Source organism: Acomys minous, assembly GCF_964271855.1.
Source record: "Acomys minous genome assembly, chromosome: 2".
Classification (NCBI taxonomy): Eukaryota; Metazoa; Chordata; class Mammalia; order Rodentia; family Muridae; genus Acomys; species Acomys minous.
In genome coordinates this window covers 53,124,146-53,143,015 of record NC_140484.1, presented here as the reverse complement: position 1 = coordinate 53,143,015, position 18,870 = coordinate 53,124,146, and the positions used below count along the sequence as shown (strand labels likewise).

Below are 18,870 nucleotides of genomic sequence, written 5' to 3'. Positions count from 1 at the left end.
TGCTTTTAAGAAGTAGAATCTCAAAAATAAAAAAACAAAGTTCCCTCTTCAGAGGCTGAGAAAATCCCTCCTATGATTTCTGCTTCTCTCTGTGTGTGTGTGTCTGTGTGTGTGTGTGTGTGTGTGTGTGCACATGTGCATGTGCTGTACGCATATATACACGAGATGTGTGCACACAGGCATTTGTCCACTTGTGTGTGGAGGCACTTCCTCTGTTGCTCAACCCTTATTTTTTGAGGCAGAGACTCTCCACGAACCTGGAGCCTGGTGTCCTCTACCCGCCCCCTTCTGAGGAGGCATATTCTAGGGCTGACAAAACCAGTGGTAAGATATTCCACAAGTAGGAAGCTGAGGCAGGAGCTCACGGCTAGCCTGGGCTATACAGGTAGATCCTGTTTTAGCATTTGCCAACACACAGCCCGACCCTATGGAGTGAGGTGTGGAAAGCTGGCTTCCAATTGACAATGACTTCTAGAGATCATCATACTGAGGTGCAATATTGTTACAAAGTAATTTTCTCCCTGGGCGGTGGTGGCGCATGCCTTTAATCCAAGCACTTGGGAGGCAGAGGCAGGTGGATCTCTGTGGTTCTACAAAGAGAGAGAGAGAGAGATGAGGGAGAGAGAGAGAGGGAGAGGAGAACAGGGTGAGGAGAGAGAGAATACATTCAAGTCACCAGAAGGAAGCCACCCCCACCCCCATTTCAGACAAAGCTTCCTCAGAAGAGGCTCCACCTCAGAAGAGGCTGAGGTAAGGGACATGGAATGACATGGCCTCTGACCAACTGTGGGAGGAGGCTGGGCGGCCTGTTAGAGGCGGACTGGGATTGGCCCGGTTCTTTGTTTCTTGGGAACTCATCCTGCATCCATCCCTACAGTCAGAGTGGAGGCTAACGTGGAGTGCGGAGGAAGAGATGCCCAGGAGGTTGCCAGGCCGGAACTGGCCAGCCATCCCAAATGTGTATGCAACTGTTGCCTTGGCTAAATTTATGAGCCAAAGGTCGCAGTTGCCCTATTTTTGGAACAGCAGGAAAAAGCAACTGTTTTGGACTTGCAAAATGGTAACTTTCCACAAAAACAGCCGGGGCAGATCTGTAGGAAGGCCTCAAGCCTCCTGCCCTCTCCTGTTAGAGAGGCTGCTGCCTCTGGTGGTCTGGTCGCCTTTTAAGATCAAAGCAGCCCCAGGGGGCAGACGTCTTCCTGTCCTTTTCTCTCCTGCTCTGACGAGAACCAGGATCAGGACAGAAAAGAGTTGAATGGAAACAGCAAAACTTGTGCTGGTTGATCTGGGGCAGCGTCTCTGCCTTATGACAGGAAATAACCATGCAGACACGCCAGGCACTGCTCCTTCCTCCAGCCTCTGTCCAAAATTGGCAGGGAATGTTCAGAGCTCAGGGGTGGAGGCGGGTTTGTTGCCAAACAGAGAAGCACTCGGTGGTTTTGGTGACAGGAAAGCCCGTGGGTGGAATGAGAAGAAATTCTGGCTGGAGGTCACCCTGACTTCATCCCCCTGGTTTCCAGAACCTTCCTAGCACAGCCTTCCTAGCGCAGATACAACACACACCCAGGCTGCCGGAGTTAGGACGTGACCTCACATTTCTAGCACTCGACTTCAGCCTGAGTATTTATTTAATATGTGACTTTCCCCCCACCCCCCACGCATGTTTTAAATTGTTCTCCACACTTGTCCAGAGCACATGCCGAAGTAATTTCTGGGGCTGTCTGGAAAAGGATGCAGGCTTAGTTAGTATCCACCTGCCTGGTGGAAAATCCCCATAGACTTGCTGTCGGTATGATATAGCTGAGGAGTGCAACCCAGGGCCTAAGCTCTGATCCCAGGACTGAACCCTGATCCCTGAGCTAAGCCCTGATCCCAAGTCAGAACTCTAATCCCTGCACTAAACCCTGATCCCTGAGCTGAATCCTGATTCCAGTCCTAAAACCTGCTCTTCATGGTGAGTCCTGACCCTGGGGTTAAACCTGCTCCCCGAGCTGATTCCCAGGTTGAAGGGAGACCTGGTCCTTGGCCTGATCCCTGATCCCTTCTCGTTTCTCAGCTCTCTCAGTGCCGGAAGGGCTATAAAAGAGAAACCTTTTGGGAGATTGAGGCCAGTCCCCTGGAATCTACCTTTTCTGCTCCACCCCAAGCAGCAGCTGGCCAGTGCTTTTTTTTTTTAAGAGTTATTTATTTATTATGTATACAGTGCATATTAGGCCACATTACTGATGGTTGTGAGCTACCATGTGGTTGCTGGGAATTAAACTCAGGACCTCTGGAAGAGCAGTCAGTGCTCTTAACTGCTGAGCCATCTCTCCAGCAACCCCCTCCCCTTTTTTTTTTTCTTTTTTCTTTTTTTTTTTTTCCAGACAGGGTTTCTCTGTGTAGCCTTGGCTGTCCTGGACTCACTTTGTAGACCAAGCTGGCCTCCAACTCACAGAGATTCACCTGCCTCTGCCTCCCAAGGGCACCACCACTGCCTGGCTCCTGCCATTGTTGTTTTGTTTTGTTTTTTTATTGGTCCAGTGGTGGGGAGTTAGGGGAGGCAGGTGGGCTCATATCTTTCGGTAAGCAGAAATGGGACGGTTCATATGCTCAGGGGAGTCCAGGAAGGCCTTGAGCTTGGGTCGGGCTTTGAGGCGTGCCACATAGGCAGCAAGCAGGGGGAAGTCACTCAGGGAACCAGGGAACAGGAGCTCGTGGTTCAGAAGCAAGTCCAGCAGGCGGTAGTCGGCGAAGGAGATCTATAGGGCAGGGTGTAACAGGGCTTCAGGTGGAGTGGGATGGGTAGAAGCTCCATGGAGCCAACCCGGGAAGTTGGCCTCAGTTTACCCTTCTTAGAAAGGATCCAACAAAGTAAGGTGGGAAAGGCCCGGCCCCGTGCTCACCTGGTCACCCACGATGAAGGACTGGCCACCCTTGTTCTGGGCCAGGAGGGTTTCAAATGGCTTCAGGTGTCCTGGGAGCTCCTTCAGATACTGGGCCTTGTCCTCCTCCTGTGGACGGACATGACCCCATCAGGGGATGTGCAGCCGGGCCGGCCACGGTTGACTTCCCTTTTCCTGGCCCCGCTCGGCACTGGTCTGTGGCCCCTACATACAGTGTTACGGAGAAACTGCTGGCTGATGTGCCTGATGAGATCTTCCAGGCCGTCATTCACCATGTCCACCAGGGCTGCCTCCTGCGGATCTTTGCCATAGAGCCCTGGGTTGGAAATGCAGGCAGCAGGCTCAGGTTCTGTACACCCCACACCCACACCCACCAACTCCCCCCCCACCTCAGACCTCAGCCTGGGCCAGGACCCTACTCTCTAGCCTTGCTTTGGAGGTCTTCCCTGCCTACCTCAGCCACACCCACCTTCACAAGGTCTACCAGCCCCCAGGGCCACAGCCAACTGAAGGCCACGCTTGTTTCCTGGGCCACACCTGCCACACCAAGGGAAGACATAGAGTCTGGCTGTACTTCCTCTAGAATGAGCTGTCTAGGGGCTTGACAGCCTGGGGGTGCGTGTGTGAAGGCTGCTATCTATATGCATCGTGGAATACATAAAGTAGAAGAGAAGATGGCGGGGGCCCAGCCCAAGGCCTCTGCTGCTCTCTGTGTCCTGCTGAAGTTGGGTGGGCCTGAACTACTCCCACTTCCCATCTACCCCCAGGGTCCCATGTTCCTATGGAATTCCAGGCCCAGAGAGAACAGCCTGCCTCTGCCACCGTCCTGTCATTCTTCAAACAGGCTGAGGCTGCCTCACTGTGACTGGGGGATAGCCAGGTGAGGAAGCCATGGGCAGGAAGGTCTCTAGCCCCACTGCACTGTCACACATAGAAACCGCTGGCCTCTAATGAGATGGCAGCAAAAAAAAAAAAAAAAAAAAGACACAAGTTAGTGGAAAATCACAGCCCCTTAGCTGTGCACAGACCGCAGATAGCCCAGCACCACCCTGGGAACCTTCTAGAACCTGAGCCCTGCACCATCTGGTTGCTGTCCATCCAGATGGGACACTGGTGGCTGCAGGTGAGGCAACTGAAAGCCCCAGGACATTTTGCAGGACATCTGTCTTTCGGGGCCGGGCTTCAGGACTCACCAAAGGAGCGGCCCAGGTGCCGCAGGATAGCGTTCGATTGGTACAGGGTCAGGTCTCCGTCCTGGAACTTGGGGAGCTGCCCAAACAGCTGAGAGAAGACAGCTCTGTAAGGGGTGATGAAGCTGGCTGCGCCCAGCCCTAGTCACAGCACCCTAAAGTGCACCAACCCCATCCCCACTGAGGGGTAATCACTCACACAGGAAGCCTTGAGTGTGCCCTGCTTCCAGTCATCCGAGGTCACCACTTCCTCCTTCCAGCTCTGGCCCTGGTCAGCTAGCAGCATACGCATAACCTCACAGCGCCCTGTATCGGGGTGCAGGACAGAGATGGGGTGACTGCAAAGAGCACCTCAGAGTACCTTGGAAGTTAGGGAGAGCGGAAAGCTGGCAAGGAACAGAGCTAGCGTGGGAGCCTCATGGGCAGGGGAGAAATGCAGTGGCAGAGGCCATGCCCCAACAGTACCTTGGAGAGCGAGGACCCAGCCCCACAGTGGCGCAGGGAAGGAAGGATGAAAGTGCAGCTGTCTAAGAAAGCTGCGAGGGCAGTCCTGGCCCCAACAACCAGAACCGTAGTCCCGCCCCAGGTCTCGGCCCCGCTCCAACAGGCCTTGGCCACACCCTCACCCCACCCCCCACCCTCGGCTCCTCTGTCGGAAGCAACAGGAGCGACTCAGAAGAAGACTGCTGTTCGTTTCCTTCATCTTGAAAGCGCTGAGGCCATACCTCGAGATGGGAAATAGACGATGGTGTAAGGCGGCACTAGGAGAGATAGAAACCGCGATGAAGCAGGACCTCGCCTAGGCTTCGGGGCCAAGGGCAGGTAGATTGGGGGAGGGGGGAGGTCAACTCTGCCCAAGCCCTGCCCTCACCGCCCGGCTCCTACTTACTGTTTAGGCGATGCGTGACGGTGACCGTGCTAGCTCAACAGGAAGAGAGGTATCTCAGGGCCTTATATTTACAGCGAGACTCCGCCCCCTCCGACCCTGCCCCAGGAGTATATGCCTAGTCACGGCGCTCAGTGTATCTTTTAAAAGATAAAATAAATCAGAGCCAATGAGAAAGCTCAGGGAAATGCCACCAAACCTGATGCCCTGAGTTCAACTCCTGAAACCCACAGTTGAAAGAGAAAGCAGACTCCCGTGAGTTGTCCTCGGATCTCCACCGTGGCATGCACGCACACACATACAATAGTCATAAAATAAAATAAGTAAAAATTCCTGCAAAGAGGAGGCAATTGAGAACAGCAAATGGTAGTAAGGATTTCTTCCCCTCTCTCCCTTTCTCCTTTTTCTCCCTTTCTGCTTAAAGGTGAGAAACAAATGTGTGTGTGTGTGTGCGCGTGCACGTGCACACATATATTTGTGCTGTATTTGTGTATGTGTGATGTGTGCATATGGGTGTGGTGTGTGTATGGGTGTGGTGTGTGACTATATGCGTAGTTCAGAGGACAACCTTGAGTGTTCCTCAACTGCCAACGACCTTTCTGGACAGGAGAACAGGTCACTCTGGTCTACACAGCAGGGTAGGCTGGCTGCCTCTCATGGATCATGGGATAGGGCCGCGCACATTCAGGGTGGCTCTTTTGTTGCCGTTTAAACTTTTCTGGAAACTTTTCCAGCAGACACCTACGTAGCCCTGGCTGGTCTTCCAACAAAATTCCCGTGTCCAAGGTTGAGGAGGAGCATCCTGTGCCTCCCATCTGTAGTCTCCAAACCACTTCCTGCACCTGTGTGCCCTTTGCCCTCTGCACCCAGGCCAGATTTGGGGACAGAGATGAACACGGAAAAATTTGGACTTTCTGGCATGCCCAGGACTCCAGCCAGCTCCCCTCACAGGGTCCCTCGCTGGAGGCTCTCAGCGAGTCAGAGCCACAAGGAAAGTAGAGATGCAGAACCACCCGCCGAGAACTTGGGGAGAACAAAATTACCCCAATCAGGAGAAGCTGAGCGGCCAAGGCTCTTGTTTGGGAAGCGCTTCCCCTCCCTTGAGCCCTGGGCTTTGTGGGGCTGGAGCAAGTGGAGGAGGTGGTGCCAGAGCTAGGCTCTCATCCCTGGCTCACAGCTGGAGGAACATCTGCCCAGCACGGAGCCGCTTACTAAGAGCTTTCATAGAAACGATCTCATTTTATCTCCCAAGCAACTCTGGGAAGAAGTTAAGGAGGCAGGGCGGGAGGCTCGTTGCCAGTACGCAGATGGGACACGGTGTCTCAAAGTCATACGTTCCCTGTGTAGAAGCATCACAGACTTGGGAACGCAGGTGCTGTAGTTTGAATAGGTGACCTCAAAGTCTATGTACTAAAGACTTGGTTATCAGACTGTGGTCAGGACCATGATTCTCAACCTGTGGGTCACGACCCTTTTGGGGGTGTCGAACAATATTTATGGCATATCAGATGTCCTGCATACCAGTTGTTTACATTACAGTTCACAACAGTAGCAAAATTAGTTACCACAACATGAGGAACTGTATTAAAGGGTCAAAGCCTTAGGAAAGTTGAGAACCGCTGTGTAAGGGGATGGTAGATCGCCCTCTCTCTCTCTCTCTCTCTCTCTCTCTCTCTCTCTCTCTCTCTGTGTGTGTGTGTGTGTGTGTGTGTGTGTGTGTAGGTCAGAAGTCAAAGCCAGAGAGTGTGTTTGTCTATCACTCTGCCTTTTTTTTTTTTTAATCAATTTGGCTCAGTTAGCTGGTCAATGAGCTCCAGGGATTTCCCCATCTCCGCCCCAGCATGCTGCTGTGCCCAGCTTTTATATGGATGCTGGGGATCTGGATTTGGGCTCTTGTGCCTGTGTGCAGGACTTCACCAACTGAGCCATTTCCCCCAGATGAACCTAGTGGGCAGAAGTTAGGTTGTTGGGTAGCAGGCTCTGAGAAGGATACAGACACCGTCAGTCTCTTTCTCTGCTGTGAAACGGGCAGTTTCCTCCACACATGAGCCCACGGTGAGTGACGTGTTGCCTCAGCCCAGGCCTCTGAGATCGTGGACTGACACCTCTGAAGTCCTGAGCCCAAATAAACCCTTTCTCTCCCTAAGTCAAGAACTACCTGACATAAGAGAAGACCCTTCTGTGGCCTCGTGGGCTACCCCTCCTTCCAGAGTTCTTCGTGAGGGTCTGAAGACTCCGTCCTCTGGTCTGGCTCTGGGACCATCCCAGAAGCTCGCCCTTGACAGGCCATTGCACCAAGCAGCTTCCTACTGTTCATCCCCCAACCCCTAGACTGCGTCTGTCCACAGCTGCTTCTTGGGCAATTTAAAGACATAAACAGGCCTGGCTTGTGTAAAATTCATCCTTGCACAGTGGATGTTCTGTGGGTTTTCATATATTCAGCATTGAACAAATTGGCACCACTGTCCAAGTCCAGAACATTATCACTAAGTCCCCAAAAGACCCCCATGCCCCTTAGCGGTGACTCCACATCACCAGGTCAGTCACCAGGACTTGTTTCTCTGGTGAGTCAGATGAAGGGATCCTACAGTGTTTATCTTTGTCTTTCAGGCTCCTTTCATTTCCCATAGCATTTTCCAAAAATTCATCCATGTGGGAGTATGTGTCAATACTTTATAACTTTTTTTTTTCCAAGACAGGGTGTCTCTGTGTTGCCTTGGCTGTCCTTGACTCATTTTGTAGCCCAGGCTGGCCTTGAACTCACAGAGATCTGCCTGCCTCTGCCTCCCAGAGTACTGAGATTACAGGAGAGGGCCAAAATACCTATACACATAGAATAAAAACAAATCTTTAAAAAGATCCTGCACCCACCGTCCACCTGCTTCCACCCGTCTCTCCACCTATCCAGTCATCCAGCAAACACTCCAGCAGGAGTCCATCAGAATGCGCACAGACTCATTGCCCCACCCAGTCTACCACCACCAGATCATCCATCCATCTTTTTATCCACCTTTCCAACATCTGTGTGCGCAAGCACCCACTATCCACCTGCCAGCAGTTGGCTCATGGGATGTCATCCGTCTACCCATCCATCCACCTATCCAACTTCCCCTTCGCCAACCCAACTGTTCATCCATTCACCACTTGTGTACCCAGTCATCCCTCCCTCTGCCCACCTATCCGAGCACTCGCCCTCCTACCTACTAAGCACTCAAAGCCCAGCCTCCCCATTAGCCAGCCTCTCCATTAGCCAGCCTCTCCATTAGCCAGCCTCTCCATTAGCCACCCACCCAGCCTTCCTCTCATCTTACCCATCCACTCGCTGCCAAAGGTGCTGCTCCTGCCAGATGGAAGGCTCCAGAAGCACGGCTAATCTCTTGCACTCAGCTTGGAAATCTTGGCCCAGACACCCTGCCAACCCCACCCTCTTGCCACCAATCCCCTCTGTAAAGACCACCAACACCTCTCTTGCCTCCTGAAGGACTCTGCCCTATGGTGAGGGCCCTGATCTATGGATTGACAACCCTAGACACCAGGGCCAGAACCTCAGTTTGGCTAAGTCACTGTGGGCTAACTGAGGGAGCCAAGGTGAGCTCTCCAGGACACTGCTCCTTGAAAATAAACCAAGAGAGGCTTCTAGCCAGGAGACAGAGCCTTTGTTCCCACAGGAAACTTTTGCCTATGAACTTTGAACTAATCATTTCCCTAGTTTCCTTGGACTGTACTTTGACACATGTTTCTCATTACTTACTACCTTCCCAGAGGCAAATCCAAGGTTAGCTTCTCTTCCTCCCTTCCTCCCTTCCTCCCTCCTTCCTTTCCTCCCTCCTTCCCTCCCTCCCTCCCTTCCTTCCTTTCTTTCAGATAAATCATTGACCTCATGGAATGGTACATGTCTACAATCGCAGCTGCGTGACAAAAGGAAGGGAGAAAGAGAAGAAAAGGAGGAGAGAAAAGGCTGGACGTGTAGCTCATTGGTGGAGTACTTGCCTAGCATGTATGAGGCCCTAGGTTCAATCCACAGTACTGAAAAGAGGGTCAGAAGGTAGAGTGCTTTCTCAGCGGGAACCTGGCCGTTGGCCCCTCTAAGACCTTGCAGAGCATAAGAGACTATGCCTTCTGGGGGACGCTTCCGAGGATGTCCCTGCCTGGTGCAGAGGGGCTGGAGAAAGCCGCAAGCTGAGTCACTATGTATAACAAAGACCTCTTCCCATCCTTGCTTGCCTGGCCAGAGTCCACACACCTCTCAGTCTTGCCTGTCCCAGATCTCAGCGCTTGCTCCAGGCTGTGTTCAGACTGGTCCCACGTCCTGGAGGCCACTTACTCCCTGTCACCTTATCTCCAAGTACAGCAAGGCCTCCCTCCAACAGCTTGTGAGACTGTTGTATTTTCTCAGTGACTACAACCTTACATTGCTAAAGGTGCTGCCCCTATCAAGTCAACAGTTCCAGAAATGAGACCAGTTGCCTGCTCCCAGGCTCAGAGGTGGCAGAACTGACACTCAACCAACGCCACCCTGTGATGTCCCATATACCTGGCCCCCAACAGGCTTTCTCTGTGTAGCCTTGGCTGTCATGGACTTTGTAGCCCAGACTGGACTCGAACTCACAGCGATCTGCCTGCCTCTGCTTCCCTGAGTGCTGGCGTTAAAGGCATGCGCAACCACGCACAGCTTGCCCTCCATCTCCTACTATCTACACTTTCTACAGAGGTCACTGATGTCCTCCCCTACCTCCTAAGGGCTCTGCCCAATACTACCTAAGGATTCCAACACCACCCAGACACTGCCAGGTCACCTGATCCAGGGCTAGTTGACATTGGTGGTACACAGCCTAGCAAACAGTCTTCCTCTCCCCTGCCTGGCTGGGTTTTGCCAAGCACAAACAGACCTCTTGGTGGGATAACCATTGAGATGTAACAAGAATAAATTCATAATAATAATAATAATAATAATAATAAAACCAGACCTCTTGGTTGCCCTTGTCTGAGCTAAATGCACCTGAGGCTGGAGTCCTCAGGGCCAGGGCAGATGGGGTCAGTTATGTAGTCCCAGCTGTTGGCCTTGGACTAGATACTACTTTGGGGTTTCATGTAACCCAGGCTGGTCTAGAACTCACTATGTAGCCAAGGGTGACCTTGAACTTTTGATTCTTCTACTTCCACTCCTGGGTGGGTACTTTACAGGTGTGCAGCACTGTATTCAGTGTATTCAGTATTGGGAGTCGAGGCCAGGTCTTTCTGCACGCTGGACGAGCCCCTGTACCAAGGGAGCTAAAGGCTCAGCCTCTCTTTCTCTTCCCCCCTCCCTTGGCCTTGGTGTTTGCAAGCTAGTCACTGAATGGATGATTAGTCATCAGCTCAGATGGCAGACATGGCATGGGATCTGGTTCCCCTGGGACAAAGGCTGGTGCAGAGGGCAGGTGAATAAATCATGAGGGGCCTGCGGCAGGCCAGCAGGCCACGGCTGACCTCATTCTGGAAGTGAGGAGGAAGCAGCTGTGTGGTGAGTGGCTGGGGTGTGGGCAGGGGGCAGGGGGCAGGGGGCAGGGGGCAGGGGGCTGTGTGGCACGTTACCCTTGTTCCTTGGGAAGAGCTTGCAGGTCAGGGGAAAGGTCAACCCAGGAGGCAGAGAGGCAGAGGTGAACCAGGGTTCCAGGTGAGGGAGGGAGAAGCAGGTGGCATACTTTTCCAGAATCTTGGCGCCATTCTGGGAATGGGAATGATGGAAGAGTAGGAAGGACAGACAGAAAGACAGAGCAAGGCGAAAAAGAGTCTCTGGTTAACAATGAAAGAGCAGAGGGAGGGAGAGGGTAAGGGAGTGGGAGTGGGGGTGCTGAGAAACAGACCGAGATTAAGGCACAGAGAGAAACTGAGGGGAACAGAGATGGACCAAGAGGGCCTGAGGGTCATGGGAACACCGCTAGACCAAGACACAGATGCTAGCAAAAGCCAAGGCAGATGGAGAATGAATGAACAGGGCACGAAGCAGGAAGAACATCCTAGAATTACCAACCAGAGACGTGCAGGCAGGACATGGGACCGAAGGAGGCCAGCCAGCTTAGGAGCCTGGCCACCTGGGTCATCACGGAGCCTCAGGGTGCAGTCTGTGATCCAGTGAAGGTTGGAAAGTGGTCCAGGAGGAAGGTGAAGATTTCAAAGAAGGGCTGTACATGTGGCAATGGAAGAAAATAGTGACCTTAGGGAAGTAGGGCTCTCCCAACCCTCAGAGCCAGAAGGGAAACATATCCCCAGCTCCCACTGAGCCACCTGCTTACAGGTTGAGGAGGCCCAGCCTGAAGAGCAAAGGTACCACATCCATGCCCATGGCCCTGCCGGAGGGCCCAGCAGATGGCAGCCTCCCTGAAGGAGACTCCAGCCCATGCGCAGGCACTCCAGGACCCAGCCAGGACCTAGCCAGCCCCATTGCCCGCAGGCGGGCCCTCCTCCGTGAGTTGGAGGCCCAGGTGCAGGCTGCCTATGGGCAGGTAAGGGGCACAGACTGTCTGTTTGTTACTAAGGGACTCCACATCCCAGCTGGATGTAAAACAGACCCAGGGCCAAGCCCACATACAGGTGACCAGAGTGGTCAGGAGAAATTAGTGGAGCCATCTACCAACTCTGTTGATACTGAGGGATCTGCTGCCCTTTATGCAAGATGTGTGGAAGGGGGGAAAAAGAATGCTGAATGGAAACAGGGTCCTGGCAGGGGTGCACAGGGATTTCATACTGGGCCAAGGTAAAATCAGATAGGCTCTCTCCCAAAGGACTTCATCCTCCGACCCCAGGGTGCCACTCTGGGAGAGTTAGGATCCAGGTGGTCCAGGCACTGGGTGCGCCTGCTTCTTCCCTAGGGATCCATGCCTGCTTCTGAAGGTGCTGATTGGGGAGTGATTAGTGCAAGGCTGAGAGGAGAAGAGTTATCAAGGGGGTGTTCAGAAGATCCTCCTGAGGAAGGTCTGGGAAGCTGTGCCTTCCAGGGGGGGGCTTGACTCTGAGTAAACCCCCCTTTACAGAAATACTCAAAGATAATCCCGGATTGGATTAGGGCCCAAGCCCCGGGCCCAGGGCCACCCGCCTGCCCACCCGCCCCTGATCTTGCCCACAAAACCCCAGGAAAATCCTTTCCAGTGCTCCCAGGCTGTCCCTGGAAACAGCAGGGGGCTGGCAGCATCCACAGTGTCCTCCTAGGACTCAGGGCCTGGCATGGTGCAGAGACCCATGGGAAACTGTGCCAAGCGGCCATGGCGCCGGGGGCCTAAGGTAGGAAGGCGATGGGGAGATATATAAGGCTGAAAACCTAGGCAGCCCCAAGCATTGGGCTGGTGGTAGCCAGAGACCTGGGGCGGGGAGGGGGCAGGGAGGGGTACTGAACTGGGTTAGAGGTGGGGTCCAGAGGATATGGAGGGGACATCTGTATGCTTTTCTTAAAGAAAATGTTTTACTGGACTCCCCTAGTCTTGGCTAAGTCTCCCCTGCTAAATTGGTAGACCAGCTGCCCATTTTGCACAGGCCTGCTCTCTCAGCCTTGACCATGCAGACCAGAGCTCTGCCACAGGGTTCCTCAGTGACTTGGCCAAGCCCCTCACCATTTCTGGATTTTAGTTTATTCCACTGAGCAGTTGGGGGTGAACTCTTGCAGCCTAGAGTGTTCATGGATCTTGTGTATCCAGAGGCCCCTCTCCCCTCTGTCGGGTGCTGGGATCCCTCCCGAGAAAGGAGCAGCTGACGAGGGCTGGCGTGGGGCTGTGGGAGACTGGGCTGTGGGCATTGCTTCGGCTCATGGCTGACTTTGCCACAGGAACGCTGGCAGTGGCCTGGATCCCCCCTAAGGGGCTCTCGCTCCAGCCCTGGCCCCAGAGCTGAGGAGCAGGAGGGTACGCAGGGCTACTCAGTGCTCGGCAGCCTTGTGGGGCCAGCATGCATCTTCCTTCGACCCAGCATCGCCGCCACCCAGCTCGTATGTACGGTCGCTCCTCTGCCAGCCCGAGACCCTGCTCTCATAGTATCATCACCTCTGAGGAGAAGGGAAGGCTGGAGATGTCAGAGCAAAGACACATGGCCCCAGGGGTGGGGCAAAGCTTGGGGAGACATGGGGTTGGGTGGGGACCCTAGAAACAGCTACAGAGTTGGAGGTGTAGGCCAGTGTCAGAGCACTTGTTTATAGCAAGCTGTGTCATATTCCCAGCACTGCAAAAATAGAATAGGAAGTTCTTCCAAGGGGAAGATGGCTAGAGAGGTGGGAGGGTCCTCAGGACAGGGACAGGGGCCAAGGTAGACCTTCAGTGACATTGAGGCCATCCAGGTTGAGTATGAGGTTCTCTCTGACCCAGGGATCTATGTCTGTCAAACGAGGTATGTACCTCAGAGGAGTGTCGGAACAGGGGTCTCTGTGGTTCCCTGGCAGGTTATAGGGAAAGGGGGTCCCCAAGACACCCAGAAATGTGGACAGGATTGGGCAGAATAAGGCGCAAGCCTTGGATATGCTGTGTGGTGGGCTTGATGACAAACCGCTAGAAACAGAAGGAAGGTGCTGAGGCCTGGGTGGGCTAAGCAACCCCTAACCCATCTGTACTCCGCAGGACCGGGAGCTGAGACCGGAGGAGATCGAAGGTAAAAGGTTCAGGGAGGAGCTTGCTTGAGGTGGGGTGTGGGGTAGAGATAGAAGAGGTTTGGGGCCTCTGCAGGGTCCAAGAGGAGCAAGAAGCCACGGGGACCAGACTGGGCAGGGAGCGGTGGCAAACCGTCCCTTCTGCTGCCAAGCCCTCGGTCTCAGTGACCACACTGGTCAAGATCTTCTTTCATATTTGTCAATCTGGCTGACACTTCCTAGCTGTGCTGAGCACCAGGGAGCACTGCTAGCCAGGTATAGAAGGCCCCCACCTTCTGGAGACAGCTACCGTTGCAGCTGTGTAGAGCGCTCTTAGGGAAACCAGTGAACAGGCTGGTGAGGAAGAAATGAGCAGGCAAGTGTTCCTGGAGTGGGTAACACTGAGCCAGAGGAGGGGAGAACGCAGCCGCTCTGAAGTCACAGTTTTTCTGTCTCTTCTCCCTCCCTCTCCCCCCTCTTCCTTCTCTTTTTAATCACCTAGAACGGAGAATGACGGATACTAGATGCTTCTGAAACCTTTGGCAAGAGAACAAAATTTTAGTACCACAGGTGCAAAGGCCCTGAGGTAGCAAATAGCAACTGAGGTCTAAAAGGAAGCAGGGATTGGAGCCAAGGGAATAGATGGGCCGGTCCCAGCTGGCAGCCAGGGAGGGTTTTGGGAACAGACTAACCTCACTCTGCCCGGCAGAGCTGCAGGTCGCCTTCCAGGAGTTTGACCGAGACCGTGATGGCTATATCGGCTACCGGGAGCTGGGTGCCTGCATGCGGACGCTGGGCTACATGCCCACGGAGATGGAGCTCATTGAGATATCACAACAAATCAGTAGGTGCTTCACACCCACCCCATCCCACCCGACCCCCACCCCCACCCCGGGCTTTAGCCCCCGGCCCAGCCCTGAGGTAGCCTGCACTAGCTGTTCCAAGAGCCCAGGGAAGGAATTGTCATTAAAGAGAGAGCTGCCTCCGGCGACTGCTGGGGAAGTGGAGAGGATGGCAGTGTCCTCACTCACCAATAAAGAGATGAAGCTCAGAGACTGAAGTGCTGCTCTAGAGACACACAGCAGAGCTCAGGAAAAACCAAGTACAGTGCATCTTAAGAGCCTTGCTGGAGCAGGGCATGGTGGCGCACGCCTTTAATCCCAGCACTCAGGAGGCAGAGGCAGACATATCTCTGTGAGTTCGAGGTCAGCCTGGTCTACAAAGCGAGTCCAGGACAGCCAAGGCTACACAGAGAAACCCTGTCTCAAAACAAAAACAAAAACAAAACCAGAGCCTAGCTGAGGATATTTCCCACCAGGAACTGCAGATGATGCCACCGTCAGCACACTGGGAGGACAGCCCATCTAACGCCATTGAGGAGGGGGCCGGGGCCGAAGGGAAGGCAGTGGCTTGGGGAACTCAGGTCGCGTGCTTGCCTGGGAGCTCTGATGGATGGACGTACCCTCAGGTGGTGGGAAGGTGGATTTTGAAGATTTTGTGGAGCTGATGGGCCCCAAGCTGCTGGCAGAGACGGCAGACATGATTGGTGTGAGGGAGCTCCGAGACGCCTTCCGAGAGGTGCATCTGGGGCGGGAGGGTGGAGGGTGCGGGAGACTCTGGGGCGGCAGGGAGGGAGAGGGTGAGTGGATGGAGGGCTCGGTCAGTGATTCCGTGCCACCCACCGTCAATGCTGCCACAGTTTGACACCAACGGGGATGGTTGCATCAGCGTAGGGGAGCTCCGGGCTGCCCTCAAGGCTCTGCTGGGAGAACGCCTCAGCCAGCGGGAGGTGGATGAGATACTCCAAGACATTGACCTCAACGGAGACGGCCTGGTTGACTTTGAAGGTAACCCCGCCGTTGCTTAGCCACGTGTGCCCTCAAAGAGTCTAAACCAGTGGTTCTCAACTAGTGGGTCGTGACCCCTCTGGGGTCGAATATCAGATATCCTAATGATTCATAACAGTAGCAGAAATTACAGTTATGACATAGCAATGAAATAATCTTATGGTTGGGGGGGGGGTCACCACAAAGGGAGGAACTGCATTAAAGGGTCACAGCATTAGGAAGGCTGAGAACGACTGTTTCTTTTCTTTTCTTTTTTGAGACAGGGTTTCTCTGTGTAGCCTTGGCTGTCCTGGACTCACTTTGTAGACCAGGCTGGCCTGGAACTCACAGCGATCCACCTGCCTCTGGCTCCCGAGTGCTGGGATTAAAGGCGTGCGCCACCACACCAGGCTCCGGAACTACTGTTTCTTAACAGTCCCCAGTTCAACATCACAAAGGCTCAAGGAGGGAGGGGCTGTTATACTCCCTACTGGCAAGAGAAGAAATTTGTCTCAGTTCTCAGGAAAGCTCACATGGTTACTTGGGGAAAAGATGTGGGGAGAGACAAGACAGTGATCTGGGTAACTGAGGTCCCTTCTGTCTGATCCACAGAGGGGCCTTTGATGGTCTCTTCAAGCATGCCCTCGGCCACCCTCTGCCACCCTTGGGCAGGCCGATCTGCCTCATCCCTAATAGGGTCAGGAGGGCAGACCTAAAACCTTGGTTTTGTCCTGGCAGAATTTGTTCGGATGATGTCTCGATGAGCCGGTATAGAAGCTGGAGTGAACCAGCGTGGAGGACCGCAGCCTCTGAGCTGCAGGGGACTCGTGTGTTCCGTGAAGCTCATTGTGTACAGACTGTGGGCCTCTCCTCCCCATCCCTGCCTGGGCACAGTGCCCTCGCTGGTCATCGCCCTGTACCTCTCCCTGGTTTTCTGGCAATAAAGCATCTTCCAACTTGTGGAGAAAGTTTCCCCACTCTCATTGTGGAGGTCGGGCATCTGACCTCAGAAGTTAAGCAGGGAACTGGGCTAGTTAGCTACAAGTCACCCCAATTGTGATCGTCAGAGGGATGAAGATCCCCTATTCTTCTTCTCTGGATTCTGAGCCTAGTCCAGAGCAAGTGCCAAAGATATCTCTGAGCTGGGCATGATGGCGCCCACCCTTAATCCCAGCACTCAGATATCAGAGGCAGGCGAATCTCCATGAGTTCAAGGCCAGGCTGGTCTAGGAAAGCCTGGGAAAGCCAGGGCCATACACAGAAAAACTTGGGTCTTAAAAAACCAAAAGACAAAACAACAACGAAAAGATGTCTTTGGGCTGGGCTGGACTGGAAAACACGCACGCACGCATGCACGCACACACCAGGACTTCTAGAATTCTGTGTTTGCAGTTCCCAGGACAGAGCCCTTCTCAGCTCTGACATCTGTGTTCCTGCCACAGCCAAGGAGGGGTGCTGCTCAGAGCTCAGCCTTCAGCATCCAGGAGGGTTAGTAGCTGACAGAAGCCCCCTCCCTGTGGAAGCACGTTGGTCTGATAGCTGGGACTTTTTCCTCAGGGAGCCCCCAGTACTTCCTGAATACAGTGGGGGGTGAGGGGACAGGATTGACCAGCTCTGCCCATTTCAAGGCCCCTCTGATGAACAGTCTGTGTTGGTGGGCCTCTTAGATCAGCATAGAGCATAGGACCTGCCTGGCAGGAATCAGGACCTTCCTTCCTTAACCAGACACACCTGTCCTTTTCTTTCTTTCTTTCTTTCTTTCTTTCTTTCTTTCTTTCTTTCTTTTTTTCTTTTGAGACAGAGTTTCTCTGGGTAGCCTTGCCTGTCTTGAACTCACTTCATAGACCAGGCTGGCCTCAAACTCACAGCGATCTGCCTACCTCTGGTTCCCGAGTGCTGGGATTAAAGGCGTGCGCCACCATGCCTGTCCTGTCCTTTTCTTTACTAGTGTCCCTAGCCTAATCCTCCACTCTCCTAGAGACTCATCTCCACACACAGAGCCCGCACAGCCCTTGTTCTACACGGGTCTCCGTCCATTCCCAGTTTTGTAACAAAATACCTCAGAGTAAATAATGTACAGACATTTTAGCTTAACGCTTTAAGATGAAGATGCAGGTAGAGGCAGTAGGCAGTGACACACACTGTCACACCAGCATCAGAAGGCTGAGGCAGGAAGAGCAAGAGCTTGAGGCTCCCCTCAGCTACAGAGTGAGACCCTGACTCAAAAAGGGAAAGGAAGGGCAGCTGGTGTGGTGGCACAGGCCATTAATACCAACCCGGGAGCCCCGAGTTCAGTGAGAGACCCTGTCTCAAAAAATAAGAAGGAAGGCAGGCATGATGGCGCACGCCTATAATCCCAGCACTCCATAGGCAGAGGCAGGCGGATCGCTGTGAGTTTGAGGCCAGCCTGGTTTACAAAACAAGTCCAGGACAGCCAAGGCTACACAGAAAAACCCTGTCTCGAACCCCCTCCTCTCCCCCAAAAAAAGAAGATGAAGGAGGAGGAAGAGGAGGACGAGTAGGGCATGGTAGTGCACACCTTTAATTTCAGCATTCAGGAGACAGAGGCAGAAAAATCTCTGTGACTTTGAGGCCAGCCTGGTCTACACAGCGAGTGCTATGGCAAAACTGCATAGAGAGTCTCTAAGAATAATAAGGAGGAAGAAGAGGAGGAGGAAGAGGAGGAAGAGGAGGAGGAGGAGGAGAGTGATTGGGAAAGACATCACCCACCAATCTCTGACTCACACACACATAAATAAAACAAAATGGCTAAGAATTGGGGCACAGTGGTCCTCACAAGGTGGTCTCAGGTAGAGCAAGCAGGCAGCCCCAGTGCCCTGAGCAGCAGCCTGGAAGCTGAACTCTGAGGTGCCAGCACTGGCTTCAGCAGCCTCAGTGCCACCCCTCCCGCAGATCCCAATTAATCCTTAATCCTCAATTAAGTGATCCCTACTGCCAAAGCTTCCAGCCTCCGACGACGAGTTGGCTGAGCCCCATGGCTTTTCCAGACGTTGGCACAGATGGTACTATCCAAGAGAAGACATCTCTGCAGGAGCTGGCATGGCCACTACCATAGTCAAGGGGAAAGCAAGCAGGGTCAGCTGCTCACTGCTCCCTTACCCCCACCTGAGCCTCTGGGGGTGGATGGTGAAGGCCACCAGAGAAGGTCTTAGTCACAATGTGTCTGCTGACACTGAGCATGCTCACAGGGCCCCCAGATGTTATGTGTGCCCCTACCCGACACCAAAATGGCCTCTAGTCCAGATGTCCACAAAGACAGCATTTGGAATAGGTCAGGGTGGTGGGGGCACCCGCAGGCAGGGGCTGTGGAGAGCCTGAGTTTCCCCCTGGTTAATCTATGCTTCCTTGGGAATATACTCACTGCCTGGCTCCCAGAGCTCAGGTACCCTGGGGCCTTTGGCCTTCCAGGTTCAATTCAGTTCCGGATCCACAGTGGTCCACTCCCAAGTGGCACTCTTTCTACATCTGAGAGCCA

At 53.6% G+C, this 18,870-nt stretch overlaps 2 protein-coding genes across 6 annotated transcripts; one reads left to right on the top strand and one right to left on the bottom strand.

Annotated features, from left to right (window-relative positions):
• Positions 1–1,613: 1,613 nt before the first annotated feature.
• On the bottom strand, positions 1,614–4,960 carry LOC311579922 (glutathione S-transferase P 2-like). 3 transcript variants are annotated; one of them, XM_084750975.1, is made up of 6 exons: positions 4,801–4,960; positions 4,275–4,381; positions 4,079–4,166; positions 3,098–3,201; positions 2,886–2,993; positions 1,614–1,721 (listed from the first exon to the last, which is right to left on the bottom strand). In XM_084750975.1, exons 2-6 carry the CDS (start codon positions 4,365–4,367, stop codon positions 1,629–1,631), a joined length of 486 nt encoding a protein of 161 aa, XP_084607101.1. In that variant the 5' UTR covers positions 4,368–4,381; positions 4,801–4,960; the 3' UTR covers positions 1,614–1,628. The 3 variants fall into 3 exon arrangements, with proteins under 3 accessions (XP_084607101.1, XP_084607099.1, XP_084607100.1); XM_084750973.1 differs by lacking the exon at positions 1,614–1,721 and adding an exon at positions 2,165–2,741 and having other exon boundaries at positions 4,801–4,959; XM_084750974.1 differs by lacking the exons at positions 1,614–1,721; positions 4,801–4,960 and adding exons at positions 2,165–2,741; positions 4,541–4,694.
• A 5,403-nt stretch (positions 4,961–10,363) lies between these two features.
• On the top strand, positions 10,364–16,342 carry CABP2 (calcium binding protein 2). 3 transcript variants are annotated; one of them, XM_084768726.1, is made up of 7 exons: positions 10,364–10,464; positions 11,239–11,446; positions 13,541–13,571; positions 14,258–14,392; positions 15,017–15,126; positions 15,248–15,395; positions 16,113–16,342. In XM_084768726.1, exons 2-7 carry the CDS (start codon positions 11,279–11,281, stop codon positions 16,136–16,138), a joined length of 618 nt encoding a protein of 205 aa, XP_084624852.1. In that variant the 5' UTR covers positions 10,364–10,464; positions 11,239–11,278; the 3' UTR covers positions 16,139–16,342. The 3 variants fall into 3 exon arrangements, with proteins under 3 accessions (XP_084624852.1, XP_084624854.1, XP_084624853.1); XM_084768728.1 differs by lacking the exons at positions 10,364–10,464; positions 11,239–11,446 and adding exons at positions 12,150–12,221; positions 12,760–12,918; XM_084768727.1 differs by lacking the exons at positions 10,364–10,464; positions 11,239–11,446 and adding an exon at positions 12,158–12,221.
• Positions 16,343–18,870: the final 2,528 nt, after the last annotated feature.